This window comes from Myxocyprinus asiaticus, chromosome 31, assembly GCF_019703515.2.
Source record: "Myxocyprinus asiaticus isolate MX2 ecotype Aquarium Trade chromosome 31, UBuf_Myxa_2, whole genome shotgun sequence".
Lineage (NCBI taxonomy): Eukaryota > Metazoa > Chordata > Actinopteri > Cypriniformes > Catostomidae > Myxocyprinus > Myxocyprinus asiaticus.
Window position 1 is genome coordinate 23,058,565 of NC_059374.1, and position 16,244 is coordinate 23,074,808.

Genomic DNA, 16,244 nt, shown 5'->3' on the forward strand with positions numbered 1-16,244 from the left:
CTCTGTAATGCAGACACCAATACGGATGTAAAATCACGGCACTGAGGCATCATAAAAGAGGCTCTTTGTGCGTGTTGCAGATAAACTTTCTCAGAGTTGTGCTGGTTGTGGGGGTCCAGATTAATATGGGCAAGCATCAATTTCAACATTTCCTCCAAGGATGTTACCACTGAAGATGACCCACCTGATTTGTCAGACACATTATCACAGTCAGGTTGGGCCTCAGGCAGACTTTCACCAATCACTGAGGTTGCAACCAGATTTGTGCCAAAAAGCGAGTCAGAGGCAGTCACTGACATCGCATCTAACTCCTGTTCTGCATGCATAGCTGGTGACGATGGCGTGTATGATTCAGGGTCCACTTTGTCCTGTGCCTCTTTTGTATGCTGAGCTCTAGCCAGAAGCGGCAGTAAAAGTTCTACAGCAGAAGACAGCTGCTCCTCTTTGCATGCTAAATCAGAGATTTCATTTTTTAATTTATTTTGTCATGCTGAAGTGTTTGCTAATGCTTACGATCAACCATAGGGATGCTCGAAGAAAGCAGCAAATCCTCTGCAGAGGATTCCAGACCTGCCAGTCGTGCTCGACACACAGCAAGAGGCATTATGGAGCACTCAGGGCATGGGTCAGATATGGTCTCTTTAAGATGGTCCACACCAAGATTATGTCCATCCATGATATCCACAATCACATTAGGGCATGCAGAACATCTAGATGTATCAAAACTGACTTCAATACTCACCTAAGAGCAATCCAATGAGTTTAAATCCAGCCCTCGTTAATGACACTCACGTAAGTTTCGCGTCCAGCGAGAAACAAACGATGATCCTGCACTCATTAAGCCTAGGCAACAAGGGCTTCAGAGTATACTATACACTGGTGGCCAAACGTTTGTAATAATGTAGAGATTTTGCTCTTATGGAAAGAAATTGGTACTTTTATTCACCAAAGTGGCATTCATCTGATCAAAATGTATAGTCAGGACATTAATCATGTGAAAAATTACTATTTCAATTTAAAAAACATGTTCAGAACTTCTTAAACTACTTCAAAGAGTTCTCATCAAAAAATCCTACTCATGTAGCAATGACAGCTTTGCAGGTCCTTGGCATTCTAGCTGTCAGTTTGTCCAGATACTCAGGTGACATTTCACCCCACGCTTACAGTCCTTACAGTCTAGCTGATCCCACAAAAGCTCAATGGGGTTAAGATCCATAACACTTTTTTCTAATTATCTGTTGTCCAATGTCCAATTCTTTTTGTTTTTCTGTTTCAGTAGTGGTTTTTTCTTTGCAATTCTTCCCATAAGACCTGCACCCCTGAGACTTCTCTTTACTGTTGTACATGAAACTGGTGTTGAGCGGATAGAATTCAATGAAGCTGTCAGCTGAGGACATGTGAGGTGTCTATTTCTCAAACTAGAGACTCTGATGTACTTATCCTCTTGTTTAGTTGTACATCCTTCCACATCTCTTTCTGTCAATTGTTAGAGCCAGTTGTCCTTTGTCTTTGAAGACTGTAGTGTACACCTTTGTATGAAATCTTAAGTTTTTTTTGGCAATTTCAAGCATTGTATAGCCTTCATTCCTCAAAACAATGATTGACTAATGAGTTTCTAGAGAAAGCTGTTTCTTTTTTGCCATTTTTGACCTAATATTGACCTTAAGACTTGCCAGTCTATTGCATACTGTGGCACCTCAAAAACAAAGACAATGTTAAGCTTCATTTAATGAATGAAATAGCTTTCAAATGTGTTTGATATCATGGCAAGTGATTAGCAATTTAGCATGATTACTTAAGGATAAGGTGTTGGAGTGATGGCTGCTGGAAATGGGGCCTGTCTAGATTTGATAAAAAATTACATTTTTCAAATAGTGATGGTGCTGTTTTTTATATCAGTAATGTCCTGACTATATTTTGTGATCAGCTGAATGACACTTTGATGAATTAAAGTACCAATTTCCTTCCGAAACAGCAAACTCTGTACATTATTCTAAACATTTGGCCGACTGTGTGTGTTCACGAAGGTATACAAACTTACAGGCAACCTGATGTTTGAAACCTTTTCGAAGCGCAAGACCGTCTTGTGGGTGCTTCCTGGAGAAAACTCTCGTCAACAGCGATTCACGATCAGCGAATCACTGAGAAACCTACTCCTAAACAGTGCTTCCAAACACGAGCAGCAAACCCCAGAGAAAACCGCTCATAAACCGCACTTCCCAATCGCTAGTGGCACTTCACGGAGAAAACCGCTCGTAATCCTATCCGCAAACACGGTGACGAAACAGTTTGCGGATGTCAGCTGAAGCACTCTTCAAAAACAAACTGCACAAAATATCACCACAATCGATTATTTCAAGCGAGAATGAAGAGATCGAGCTGACGTGTTCAGGGGTTTTTGTAGCGCAAGCGCAAGCGTTTTCCACTAGTACTTTCAGTACTGCCTCTGGCGGACTGGAATGAAAGGAAATAGAAACGGTCACGGAAAGTCGGTTGAGCTGAAAGCTTGAGGGCGAAGTTACTCTGGAAAGTAAGAAATATAAATGTATTTGTTGATTAATTTTATGTTATTTTTATTTATTTCGACCTAACACCTTGTCATTTATGACTCACATGCTTATTTCAGCAAGCACAAAGAATAAATGTCAACTAAAGATTTTCGTCCAGGCCTGCGATATTCTCCGCCAGGAGGCAATTAATTTCAAACTTGAAGCACTAAAATCTCTGTTGTGGATTGACTAGTAATCCTGATACTAGGTTATGTTATAATTAAATGTTCTTTGCATTAAGAAAACAAGGGAAAAAATGAAACAAGTTTCCAGGAGCACATCACAGCATTGAATTGCCAACTGCACTGATATAAAAGAGATTAATAAAGCTCTATTCAAGAGTGTGAATATGTCAAATGTCCAAAGTCAAAGAGAGGAAGTCATGGAAATGTTTCAATTTCTCTACTTGTGAATATTTGTTGTTTGTAATTTTATTGTCATGTACAAAAATATGATAATTATGTATTTTTTAATTGAATATGGCATATTCATTTAGCCTGGGTTTTAGCAAAGACCTTCACTTAACTCAGAGTACTTCTGAAGTTCTGGCCACCAACATCATCAGAGCCATGACAAGTGGAAGTCAAAGGGGACATTTGACTTCAATACAATGACATAAACAATGCCATAAAAGGTACATATTTTTCTATTATTTCTCATTATTTTGCATTGCATTGGTTTTTATTATACTAAATAATGGTTAATATCTGTTTGCAGTGGCTCTGGAGTGCAGCATTACTAGTTTGACCATCTTCATACAGATAAAACACAACATTCCTATTTATGTAAGCTTTAAGATGCAATTTAGAGAGATACCAATTTATTTGTTTTTAATTACTCTTAATACTGACAGCAGGTCTATTAAATGTTTCACGTACAGGGATCAGCACATCCATCCTTAACCTGATATTTCATATGGTGTTAAGACCCCTCAGTGCAGAGATTCGTCATCAAACTGATGACATGGAGATGGCTGAAGTGAAGTGAAGTGAAAACAAAATGATTCTGTATCTGCCCAAAATTTTTTTAACAGCTTTTCATTGGTTATTTTTTTATTTTTACTTAGTTCTTTACTTGTTTTATTAATCTTACTTATGGTTATAAAGTTAACTTATAGTTAATGTTAAATTATTTAATGTTTATGATTTTCATATAAATAATATTACTACCAATTAACTTTTAGCTTATCATTACAAACCTGTGGATTTATTAAGTCAATTCTCATAACTTGTGTTAATTATTGCTTGTGTTGTTGTAAATACAAGCTATTAAAATGTTTTACTTAATAATACTTGAATGTCTTTTATATGGTTATTTCACTTTCTTAGTTGTATAGTATATGAACTATTCAATATGCATATCCATTAAATGTTTTCCTGGTAATAAAAATAAATAAAAAAACTAAACAAAAAACAAATGTTACAGTTGCATATTGGGAACCCCTAAAAGGTTCTATATAAAAACTTTCCACCTGGCTCAAAGAACCCTTAAGGGTTCTTTTGATAGAACCCTTAAAAAGGGTTCTATATATGCTGTGATCTGAATCCTAATGTGATTGGTTTAGCATTCCATGATGCTGGACAATGTACTGCATCACTTCCTATGAAGTCATCTGATCCTGGAAAGCTAACGTGTTTTTAGCCCGATAGCACATTATGTACTGTGTACACATTGTGCTTTGTGTGGATTATCTAATAATCTATATATCCGATTACATTTTGTGTGGGCTTATTTTAATAGGAATCTCCTCCTCTAAGTAATGCTATGTGATATTTTGTGATGTTCTGTTTATTTTTTGTGAAATTATAAACAAAAACGTGGCTTATAAGCAACTCCTGTTTACATACACTGCCGTTCAAAAGTTTGGGGTCACTTGACTGAAATGTTCTCATGATCTTAAAAACCTTTTGATTTGAAGGTGTATGTTTAAATGTTTGAAATATAATTGTGCCAACAAAAATTTTATTAAACATAAATAAATAAATAAATTTGAAATGGATATTGCACCGAATAATTAAGAAAAGCAGCTAATAAGTGCCCAGTATTGATGGGAACTCCTTCAGTACTGTTTAAAAAGCATCCCAAGGTGATACTCAACTGTCAAGAGTACATTTCTGCAAATTCTAGGCAAATGCTGGCTACTTTGAAGATGCTAAAATATAACATAGATTTGATTTATTTTTTAGTCACAACACAATTCCTATAGTTCCATTTCTGTTCTTCCATAGTTTTGATGACTTTACTATTTTCCTTAAATGTGAAAAATAATAATAATAAAGAATAAGTAAGTGACCCTAAACTTTTGACCAGTAGTTGTATAACAACATGTATGTCAAAAACATATACTTGTTATTGCTATTACTTGCTATATTTTTGTCTGTGAGTAAAACAAATAGGCTATATTCTACTCTTTGAGAGTTTTCCAAGACAAATGTCACATGGCTATTTGATCAGTTTGATGTTTTTCAGTTTTAGTCATAATATCTACATGCATTGTAAAGTACAGCTTCTAAACTTTAAAACGATACCTATTTTGCATTGACCAAGGCTGTAGTTATTAATATTTTAATAATTATTTTTTTCTCGCCGGTGGGCCCATCCGAGCTTAAAGGGTTTAAAAGCATTTAGGCTACACATTATGAAATTTGTGGAGAGAATGCCCAGCTGTAGCATAATTTAGGCAAAGGGTGAGTTCTTTGAAGAAGCTAAAATATATTATATTTAAAATGTTAAGGTCATTATATAATCCCCATCCTTCCATTTGTGTTATTTCAGTTTTGATGACTTTGCAATTATTCTAAAATGTGGAAAATATTACAAAATATAGAATGTGTGCCCACACTTTTGACTGGTAGTGTACTGTAACATAAAACACTATCACACTCTCCTACAGAAACATAAGCTGACAAAGTTAATTGAGCTCATTACTACATCGTTAAACAGCTGAATGAGCAGATCAATACATTGAATTCTTGATGTACTCCTCTGCTACATATGCTGTTGATGTGTTCGCCAATATTCTGGCTTTGCACTCTTGTCCATTTTCCAGTTTGACGGAGTATGGCTCAGAGTGAATAACACGAATGTGTCTTTGATTATCGCAGGATGGGAAATTGAGAGAAAGGGAACTGTGGGAGCAATTAATGCAGAGACAAGCAGAGCTGGATGCAGTTCTTTCTTCTCTTCACTGTGCTCGTCAGGTCTGCCAGCTGCGTGCTGACACCGCGCAGGTATTGCATACCAGAGGCGAGACATACAATGCACTATACATATTTGTGCTGAACCTCAGGCTCTGACCGATAATTGTATAGTGATGCCCTTGGTTTACCTTGGAGGTGTTTTGTATATAGTTGGAAGAATTGCCATAGAGCTTGCCAATGAATAAAACACTTTCATCATTTGGATATCTTTTTTCTGTTTGACAGTGTACTGAAATGCCTCTCTTCCTCTATCTAGTCTTTGGTGTCTGGCTCATTCTGGTATAGGGATTTTGGTGTGCTGCAGCCCAAGGGTGTCAACAACCCTCTGAAAGTTCTAGCCATGACTCAGCAAAAAATGCTTCCTCGGCTTGAACGACTCATTCAGCTCTTGGAGGAAAGCAAAGCACCTGGCCAGTTAACTAGCACACAGCAACAGCCAAGCTCTGGTACACTATCCACATTAATGCCTTAGTTCAGACAAAAATACAAAATCTGTTATCATTTATTCACCCTCATGCTGTTCCAAATCCATATGACTTTCATTCTTCTGTGGAATACAAAAGATGTAAGGCATAATGTTAGCCTCAGTCTCCAGTAATTGACACTGTATTTCTCCTTTTGTGAAGAAAGTCAAACAGGTTTAGAATGACATGAGGGTGAGTAAATGGTGACAGAATTTTCATTTTTGGCTGGACTATCCGTTTAATTATAACTTTGAATTCTACAGTATTAAAAATCTTTCTCAAAATCTGTCAGGGAAGCAGACATTCGGCCGAGAGACTGTTTCCAAAGCATGGACTGAATCGGTGTCTGTTGTTAAAGGTATACTTGAAAGCTGGGAGAAAAACTTTGAGACTTTGGCTGTCAGTCAGCCTGAAGAATTTCACCACTGTGTTTGTGTCTTCTGCTGCACAGGCGTCTCAACTCAGTCCTTCAAAGATCAAATGAAGGCTTCATCTCCAAGTGAACAAAATGCCACTGTGCCCTCTCTTCCTCTGTCAAACCCATCGTACACACACAAAAGCCAGGAAAAAACCCAGCTGAGCCACAGCCAGGGTAAGACGGTCTTCGGTCAGAGATCTTACCGGCATCCTCATTTCAGATCATGACGTGATGTTCCCTCTTGTTTTATTCAGATGTCCAGGAACCCGGGCTGCCCATGCACATCGGTATCCCGAAGCTAGCAGGTCAGTGCCTTTTCAAGGCTCTTTACTGTGGAGCTTTGAATGGAACTAGTACGTGTTTTAAACTCTTAGTTTCTGTTAAGCTTGAAGGTCAAGTTTGAGCTGTAGGAGGACAGTGAACCAGAAAAGTTATTTGTTTCAGTGCATTGGCACTGAGAAACAATCATGACCCAATTTAAGGGCTTTGTGATCCAATGCTTTTCAATCAAGATCACTCATTGGTCACATGACCCAAATAGTTAGGAGGCCAAGGCAAGCATCACTATTACTATTTCTCATACTAAGTGTTGGGGATTTAAACAAATCCCACGCGTAAGTATTAAACCTCAGCACGTAACTCACCCTGCACTTTTTGTACTACGGTTACTGTAGGAATGATACCTCAAAATTGTGTGGCTTATTGGGAAGATGTGTGCTAATGTGCTGAAAAAAAGCACATGTTGTATTTTAAATGCTGGTCCACAACACAGGATGCTGGTGTGCTGGTATTCCAAGAAGGCTTTTTGACTAGCTTAAAGGGATAGTTCACCCAAAAATGAAAATTATCTCATAATTTACTCACCCTCATTCCATCCCAGATGTGTATGACTTTCTTTCTTCTACTGAACACAAATGAAGATTTTTAGAAGAATATCTCAGCTCTGTTGGTTGTTTCAATGCAAGTGAATGGTGGCCAGACCTTTCAAGGTCCAAAATGCGCATAAAGGCAGCATGAAAGTAATTCAAACGACTCCAGTGGTTTAATCCATGTCTTCAGAAATGATATTTAAGTCCTTCTTTTCTATAAAATCTCTTTAACCATGGTTTTACTACAGTAACCATAGTTCAATTATGGTATTTGTAGTAAAGCCAAAATAACCAGAAAATTAACCATGGTTTTACAATAGTAAAACTGCAGTAACCATGACTGGAGTAATAATTTTTGGTAGGAACCATGGTTTTAAAAGATTTTGTGGTTAATTTTACCTCAAATTAACCATGCTGTTACTAAAGTAAAATTAATCATGTTTTTTGGCATTATGATTTTTAGTTTTGATTTTCCTATGGCTTTAGTACAAATATCATGGTTACAATATGGTTACTGTAGTAAAACCATGGTTGGTTTTGTGGTTACTGTTTTACTACAAATACTATAGTTGAACTATGATAACTGTGGTGAAACATGCTTAATTTTAGATAAAAATTGATAAAAGCTATTGTGAAGGAATCCAAAATAATTGCGAAGGAACCAAAAACGTCCTGGTTACTTTCGTAACCTCCGTTCCCTGATGGAGGGAATGAGACGTTGTGTCGATGTAGTGACACTAGGGGTCACACTTGGGAGCCCCAAACACCTCTGCTTTTTTGAAAAAAGGCCAGTGAGAATTGGCGAGTGGAATTTGCATGCCACTCATTCAGATTTTGTGCTGAGGAGCCGAGACCAGGTCCCAGCCATTTCAGCGGGTAGTTCAGTGTTGTGGCAAGAGGGACACAACATCTCGTTCCCTCCATCAGGGAACGGAGGTTACGAAAGTAACCAGGACGTTCCCTATCTGTCACTCACTCGACGTTGTGTCGATGTAGTGACACTAGGGGTCCCTATATAAAACGCCACAACTATCTGAACTGTGTTAGAACACTTAAGACAGTGATCGTGGCCGTCAGAAGCGGAGAGATAACGACTGCAACCAGGAATAACACACAAATGGAAAGGCATCTTTAAAAAGACGTTCCATGTGTGGTGCTCTTTTAGAAAGAAAATATACTCTTTTAGAATATACTCTTTTTGTTGTTCTGCCGAAGCGCCCAGGGGCGTTCTCTGCACTCCACGGGTGCAGAGGGGGAGAAGCCGCTGAAATGCGCTGTAGAATTCAGCAGATGAGGTGAATGAACTTCGCGGATGAATTCAGCTTCAATTAATTTCTGAAGAGAAAATCTGAATGAGTGGTTGCATGCCAGCTTCTTTTATACCCGTATGTCCGGGCGAGTGGCATGCAAATTCCACTCGCCAATTCTCATTGGACTTTTCAAAAAAGCAGAGGTGTTTGAGGCTCCCAAGAGTGACCCCTAGTGTCACTACATCGACACAACGTCGAGTGAGTGACAGAGAGGGAACTTATTGAAAGGGAACGCAAAACTGTTACAGAAAATACATTTCCTCTCTTTCCTGTATTCTGTATTTATTTTGCTGTCTATGTTGCAGAAGAAGACTGGTCCAGACTGGTAGCATTATCTCCGCTCTTCCAGCAGATGAAGAAAGTGGAGCAGCAGCTTAGGGATAGTGCCAGAGATATAGGCCTTCTCAAGATTCAGCCCCCAGGTCAATCTCTAATTATCACCACTGAAACTTTCAATCTGAACTCAGCAGAACCGCTAAGTCATTAGTCTAGCAACATATGACTTGAAGTCATGAGAACTATCACAACCATGTCAGTGCAGTGGGGAAATAACTTGTACGTGAGCAAAGTTTTATTTTAGTGACTTATTGGCGTCAAGGGGCAGTGTTGTGGCTTGATTACACATATAAAGTGTAATTAATTAAACCTCTTTGGAGTTTGCAAAGTTGCGGTTTCTGATTGTGATCACATCCTGTAAAGCAGTTTCAGAAAATATTTGCCCCCGGAATTAGATTTTCAGGGACATTTTTACCTTTATGAGAAAATATTTTTATAACCATATAAAAACATGTGTGGTCCATTTATGTCAAGTACTTCACCACAGGGGAATTTTTGCTCCCACATTTTAAATATCTGAGGTTTTCTTTTTTGCCCTATATAATTTGTGACCCTGCTGTGAAGGACTGTACTGTTTGGTTCTTTGGTTGTGTTTGTGCGTGAATTTAGGTGCAGGCCGGTCATTCTTGGACTTTTTAGATGCGCAGTGGGAGTGTGATGGAGAGCTGATTAAAGTGAACTCTGATACCCTCAACCCACGAGAGCTTCTTCTCTACCAGCATGGACAGTTCCTCCTACGGCACCTGCACTCACACAAAATGGTCTGGATCCTTTTGTCTTTCCCTCCATCTCTCTCATTTACATGCTTTTATGGTAGCTTTTACTATATCATCAGTAAGTGATTATAGTATTAAGAAGAGTTGACACAGGACACGTTCAAAAACAGCTAGACAAAACGAAACAAAATGGAACCGAAAGCATGAGTCTTGATTTGCATTTTTAGGCCATATCCACACTAATCCATTTTTAAGAACTCCGTTTCAGCTTCCTTACGTCATAATTTTCCAAAGTATGCAGTAATATAGAGCGTTTTTTAAATGCTCCATTTCCGTTGTAGGAAAACGTCATTCCAGTGTGGATGAGAGGCATAAACATAGCATACAGTTATCAATGGGCCTCATTCATGAAACTTTCGTAAATATATGAGTCAATTTGGAGTAATTTGCACAAAAAATGAACCTTTCCAAGCACTTTCCACCGAATTCACAAACGCATCATACTCCCCAGATTTTTAGTAAAGCATGCATATGTTAGTGAATTCCAAACATTTGTAAAGAGGGGGTGTGTGCACGTTCATTCACTATTATCATAATCCACGACCATGAAAATGCTATATGAGGAAGGCACCAGACTCGCTAGTAAATGCTGTTAACATCTATATGTTTTTATGAATGAAGTGCATTCCCATCTTAAAAGTTTGATTTAGCAAGCACAATAGCATCTCAAAGAAAGTGAGTTACTGTCATTGCATGTTTTTGCTATCATATGATGCCCTATTGTGAATCAAACAGTTCAAGAAGTCAATAAAAATGATTTGACATGAGTGTAAAGCATGTTCGGTTCACACCAGGAGGATGATGTCCACCACCAATTAACTTTCTCTGGTTCAGTTCATAGCGCATCACCAGCATAATCTGTGAAACATTTTGGGTTAATCCTGATGGTTACAGTGATATACTTGCAACTGGAAGAATCTTCAGAGAAATAACGGTAACTGAATGCCTGAAGAAGATCTTTGATTGAAACGATGTAAGACATGACCGATTTGCAAGCTATATATGACTGTGTAGGCTTTTTCTATTTTTTCCCCACTGTATTGTGTACGCACCTGCCCGTGATGTGTTTATTTGGGTTTAACAGCATTAGCATTTGCTGCCGAAAAGGGGGTACAACTGGACCTTTTGTCCTGGGTCCAGGCTGGAGGGGGGCCCAGAGTGGGGGGGGGGGGGGGGGGTCCACAGAAAGCTATTTCATATTGTAGAGCGCATCAACGTGTTCACGCGGGAGACACAGATATGAACACAGAGACAACACGCAACCGCGCAAACGTAGCGCATGTTGATGGGATAACTTTCCGCACCCACTCCCCGATATGCAGAGTTAGGAAAAATCTATACTTTGAAAAAATAAATTCAAGAAATACTGAAATGTTTCAAAATAAGCTTAGGCTGTGGGTTTTTTTTTTTTTTTTTTTACTAATTTATGTTCTTTTTTAAGGTTAATTTCACTCATTTAATTGTTAGTTAATTTTTTCATTACTTATTTAATTTCACTTCTATCAAAATGTAGTCATGTTAGTTTGCCTGAAAGAACACAACATGTTCGGATGTCTTACACATGATTTACACATGGTCGGGAGCAGGTGTAAATTTGGTTTGTACCAACTAATGTTTTGAAAATTTGAAAACTTTCACAAATCCAAGAATTTATGTCAGAGCGGCTTTTCGAGTGATTTAATCAAAAATTCGTTCTGCTCGTGTTTCATGAATGAGGCTTTAGAAATGGTGGCGTGGCCGAGCGACATCTGTGGAGAGCAAGGCCAGGAGAGGAAGAGCGGTAAGGATTGACACCTGTGGGAAATTATCTTTAACAGCTGTTTTGTTTTGCAGTGAGAGCTGGGGAGGGATAAAAGGGCAGTCCAGACCACCGGAGGGGAGAGATCCAAGCGTCAAGCTGTGTGTGTGTGTGTGATTTAAGTGTGTTCCACTCACTGGCATCCACCAGATGCAACATCAGGCCCTCCTGGAGCTGCGGTAGGAACAGAAACAACGGTTCCAGGCCCTGATACAAGCCCAGGCGGAAGACCGATAGGCTTTCTGCCGTTTATGGAGTCCTCGCCGCTGGCAGAGATCATCAAAACCCTCGCTGGCATCCATCAGATGCAAAATCAGGCCCTCCTGGAGCTGCGGTCGGAACAGGAACAATGGTTCCAGGCCCTGATATAAGCCCAGGCAGAAGACCGACAGGCTTGCTGCCATTCATGGAGTCCTCGTTGCTGGCTGAGATCGTCAAAACCCTCGCTGGCATCCACCAGATGCAACATCAGGCCCTCCTGGAGCTGCGGTCGGAACAGGAACAACTATTCCCTAATACAAGCAGGACCAACAGACTTGCTGCCACAGGGGGGTACTCCAGCAGCGACCCTAACCACGCCTGCTGTGCCTCAGATCACGCTGGTGAAAATGGTACCACAGGTTGACCCCGAAGCCTTCATAGAACTGTTCGAGCATGCCACAGAAGGGTTGAGATGGTCCCGTGCGCAGTGGGCAGTCTGTCTGTTGTCAGGGGAGGCTCAGCTTGCAGCACAACAGCTACCTGTTGTGAGTATGCTGGAGTACTTGGACCTGAAACAAGCCATCCTGCAACGGGTTGGCCGTAACCTCGAACAGCACCGTCAGTGCTTCCGGGCACTGACATTTGGCCGCCCATTTGCCTTCACCCAACGGCTCTGTGACACCTGTTGGAAGTGGTTGGATGGAATCGTCAAGTGGTGCTGGAGCAGTCGACCGTCTGCTGAAGGGAATGGCTGAGTGGGTCCAGTGCCACCGTCCGATGTCACTGGAAGAGGCCATCCAGCTGGCAGAGGACCACTTGGTCCTAATCAAACCTCTATTCACCAAAGCTTGGTTCAATCCGAGGCTTTGGATACAAGCCGGTGGGTGTAGGTAAGGTGTGTGCATGTGGATATTCAAAGTTACCCTTTAGTGATGGTCATTATTCAATTTCGGGGACAAAAGCATAGTGTCGAGGCTGCGGTTTGTCCCCGCCTCTACCATCCACTAATCTTGGACACGAATTGGCCGGCATTTACAACTTTATTGAGGGGAATATGTGTGGATGGGTCCTGCAATAAGGTTTATCGGTGTGTGGTGTGTGATTTGCTGGCTGGGGAGGTGGTGCCAGGGCCGTCTACATCAGCTCCATATAAGGAGGACGTAAGGGAGGGGGAAGTCTCGGCTTCCTCAGAATTTAGAGGATTCCCTGCAGGGGATTTCCCTCTGAAACAGATGCAAGACGAGACCCTTAGGCATGCCTTCGACCAAATGAGAGTGACTGATGGTCAATGCCTCCAGCCAGACATTGCACTCACATATCCATATTTTTCGATTATCAAGGATCGGTTGTATCGAGTGATGCAGGACACTCAGACAAAGGAGGATACAACCCAATTTTTAGTACCAAAGAGCCACTTTGTGCTGGTTCTGGTGGACTAAGCAATGCGGTATCCTGAAGCAGTGCCTCTGCGCAACATGTCAGCGCAAAGTGTTGTGGAGGCACTCTTCAGAATTATCTCCCGAGTGGGGATTCCGAAAGAAATCCTCACTGATCAGGGCACTACATTAATGTCACGCACACTACGTGAATTGTAAGCATTATTGGGGATTAAATCAAATCGTACCAGTGTTTACCACCCCCAAACGGATGGCTTGGTTGAACGATTTAATCAGACCCTAAAGAATATGATTCGTAAGTTCATGCACATAGATGCTTGAAATTGGGACAAGTGGCCCCTATTATTGGCAGTATGAGAGGTCCCGCAAGCCTCCACGGGGTTCTCCCCATTTTAATTATTATATGGACATCGACCACGCGGAGTGCTTGACGTCCTACTGGAAAATTGGGTGGAGGGACCTGCAAACAGCAAAAACGAAATTCAATACGTTCTTGACCTGAAAGCAAAACTCCACACACTGGGGCAATTAACACAGGAGAATTTGCTCCAGGCTCAAGAACGTAAAAGCCGCCTGTATAATGGGGGCACTCGACTATGGGAATTTACACTGGGAGATAAAGTCCTTGTATTGCTCCCCACATCAAGCTCTAAATTACTCGCCAAGTGGCAAGGGCCCTTTGAGGTCACATGGCGAGTCGGGGAAATTGATTATGAGATAAAACGAATGGATAGAGGCAGAGCACATCATATTTACCACCTCAACCTCCTAAAACCATGGAGAGAGGCGGTTCCCGTGAATTTGGCAACGGTGGTTCCGGAGAGGGAGGAGCTCTGACCGGAGGTGAACTTAAAAGTCACCGATCGAGTCACCCCGGTCACTTGTGGAGACCACCTCTCACCATACCAAGTCACGGAGGTTGCCAGGTTGCAAGGAGAATTCTCAGACGTGTTCTCGCCTCTCCCCGGTTCTACGAATCTCATAGAGCACCATATTGAAATGACCCCAGGGGTAGTGGCATGCAGTTGTCCCTACCGATTACCCGAACGCAAAAAATAATTGATATGGAAAGAATTAAAGGCCATGTTATATATGGGGGTAATAGAAGAATCCCACAGTGCCTGGGCCAGCCCGGTGATTCTGGTTCCTAAGAGTGACAGCTCGGTCCGGTTCTGTGTGGATTATAGAAAAGTCAATGCAGTGTCTAAGTTTGATGTATACCCGATGCCTCAGACTGATGAACTGCTTGATCAGTTAGGCACGGCTCAGTTTTATTTGACGAAAGGATATTGGCAGATCCCCTTAACTCCCATGTCCTGTGAAAAGACACCATTTTCCACACCATTCGGATTACACCAATTCATGATACTTCCATTCGGGATATTCGGGGCCCTGGCTACGTTCCAGCGGCTCATGGACAGAATCCTCAGACCGCACACTACTTATGCTGCTGCCTATCTAGATGATGTCATTATTTTCAGTAATGATTGGCAGTGGCACCTGAGGTCTGTCCTGAGGTCGCTGAAACAGGTGGGACTCACGGCAAATCCAAAGAAGTGCGCAATTGGGTGGGTGGAAGTATGGTATCTGGGCTTCCACTTGGGTCATGGGCAGGTGCAGCCCCAAATTGTAATGAGCGATAGCAAGACAAACAGACCCAAATGCAGAGGAACAGTTCAAAGGATTTATTTACAATAAATGTGAGCAGTCACTGTGAATGTCGAGGATACCGACACTGGCTGCAGCAGCGGGGAGAGATGACAGAGAAGCATGTGAACTGTGGCCGCGCCCGGGGAAATCCATGAAGAGTGTGTTCGTAGAATGAGTTTGTGCGTTGTGAATTCAGGAAATGATTCGTGCAGTCTTCCGTTAAAGCTTAGTGAGGTGCAGAACGAAGCCCAGCAAAGATGAGGTATCCTCCGTGGAAACCCAGCTGACATGCAGTGAACTGGAAGGCAACCACACACCTGACACGCAGGCAACCAACAGATACACGAGACAGGACCAACTAGGCAGAGAGAGTGAGGTTAGTTACTTCACACCAAACAACAATCTAGCAAGACATTCAGTCAACACTGAACTACATTAAATACATTAAATCAGACAATCCAGCAAAGGACATGACACACGAGGGGATTAATATAGGCATGAACAAACAAGGGGCAGGTTCCCCTCACAGCTGAAAGTTGGCATGATCAGCGTTCCCATGGAAATAATCAGGGTTCCCATGGAAATGCTGATTCCGCGTGTCAGCGCCACCTGAAACACATGAGGGTGAAAAAGTTAACAAGCTTGGAACAAAACAGACAGAACATGGCGCATTAGTGTCCGGATCCTGACCAAAACTCAACCAGACAGGAAATCAGGATCCAGACACCATGCCCCGGACACAAAACACAAGACAGACAGGGAACGATGATGCCTCGTCAGACAAAAACCCAACCTGACAAGATGACTGGACCGTGACATCACCAGAGGGCACACAGCGGTAACTCGCGCACGGCAGTCACTAACAACCAGACCTGTGTGCTCACACAAAGAAAGTACATGAAACACGAGATAGACAGGGGACAATGATGCCACTGTCCTGTCAGACAGAAACCCAACCTGACAAGGTGACAGGACCGTGACACAAATTGATAAGACCGCAGCGATTGCAGCCTGCCTGAGACCTAAGACCAAAAGGGAGGTGAGACAGTTCCTGGGGCTGGCTGGCTATTGTCGTAGGTTTATGCCTAACTATTCAACCATCACCAGTCAGCTGACTGATCTGACTAAAAAGGGCGCACCAGATCCGGTCTAGTGGACAGAGCCTTGTCAGCAGGTGTTCACGTGGGGGAAGGCTGCACTTTGCAGTGGGCCATTATTGCACTCTCCTGACTTCACTCTCCCTTTTTTCTTGCAGACGGATGCATCGGACAGGGGG

The 16,244-nt window shown here is 41.6% G+C and overlaps 1 protein-coding gene and 1 long non-coding RNA gene across 2 annotated transcripts in view; both read left to right on the top strand.

The window, feature by feature from the left end:
• Positions 1-16,244, top strand: part of si:dkey-103g5.4 (uncharacterized) — a 54,376-nt gene that overhangs the window by 32,533 nt on the left and 5,599 nt on the right. The window contains exons 22-28 of the mRNA XM_051665957.1: positions 5,654-5,779; positions 6,006-6,195; positions 6,506-6,571; positions 6,665-6,805; positions 6,886-6,936; positions 9,116-9,232; positions 9,756-9,907. Coding sequence (XP_051521917.1) covers positions 5,654-5,779; positions 6,006-6,195; positions 6,506-6,571; positions 6,665-6,805; positions 6,886-6,936; positions 9,116-9,232; positions 9,756-9,907 — 843 coding nt within the window. The remainder of the gene's footprint in view (positions 1-5,653; positions 5,780-6,005; positions 6,196-6,505; positions 6,572-6,664; positions 6,806-6,885; positions 6,937-9,115; positions 9,233-9,755; positions 9,908-16,244) is intronic.
• On the top strand, positions 936-4,169 carry LOC127422436 (uncharacterized). The gene is made up of 3 exons (XR_007894162.1): positions 936-3,183; positions 3,267-3,334; positions 3,430-4,169. It is a non-coding gene; the product is annotated as an uncharacterized LOC127422436 (long non-coding RNA).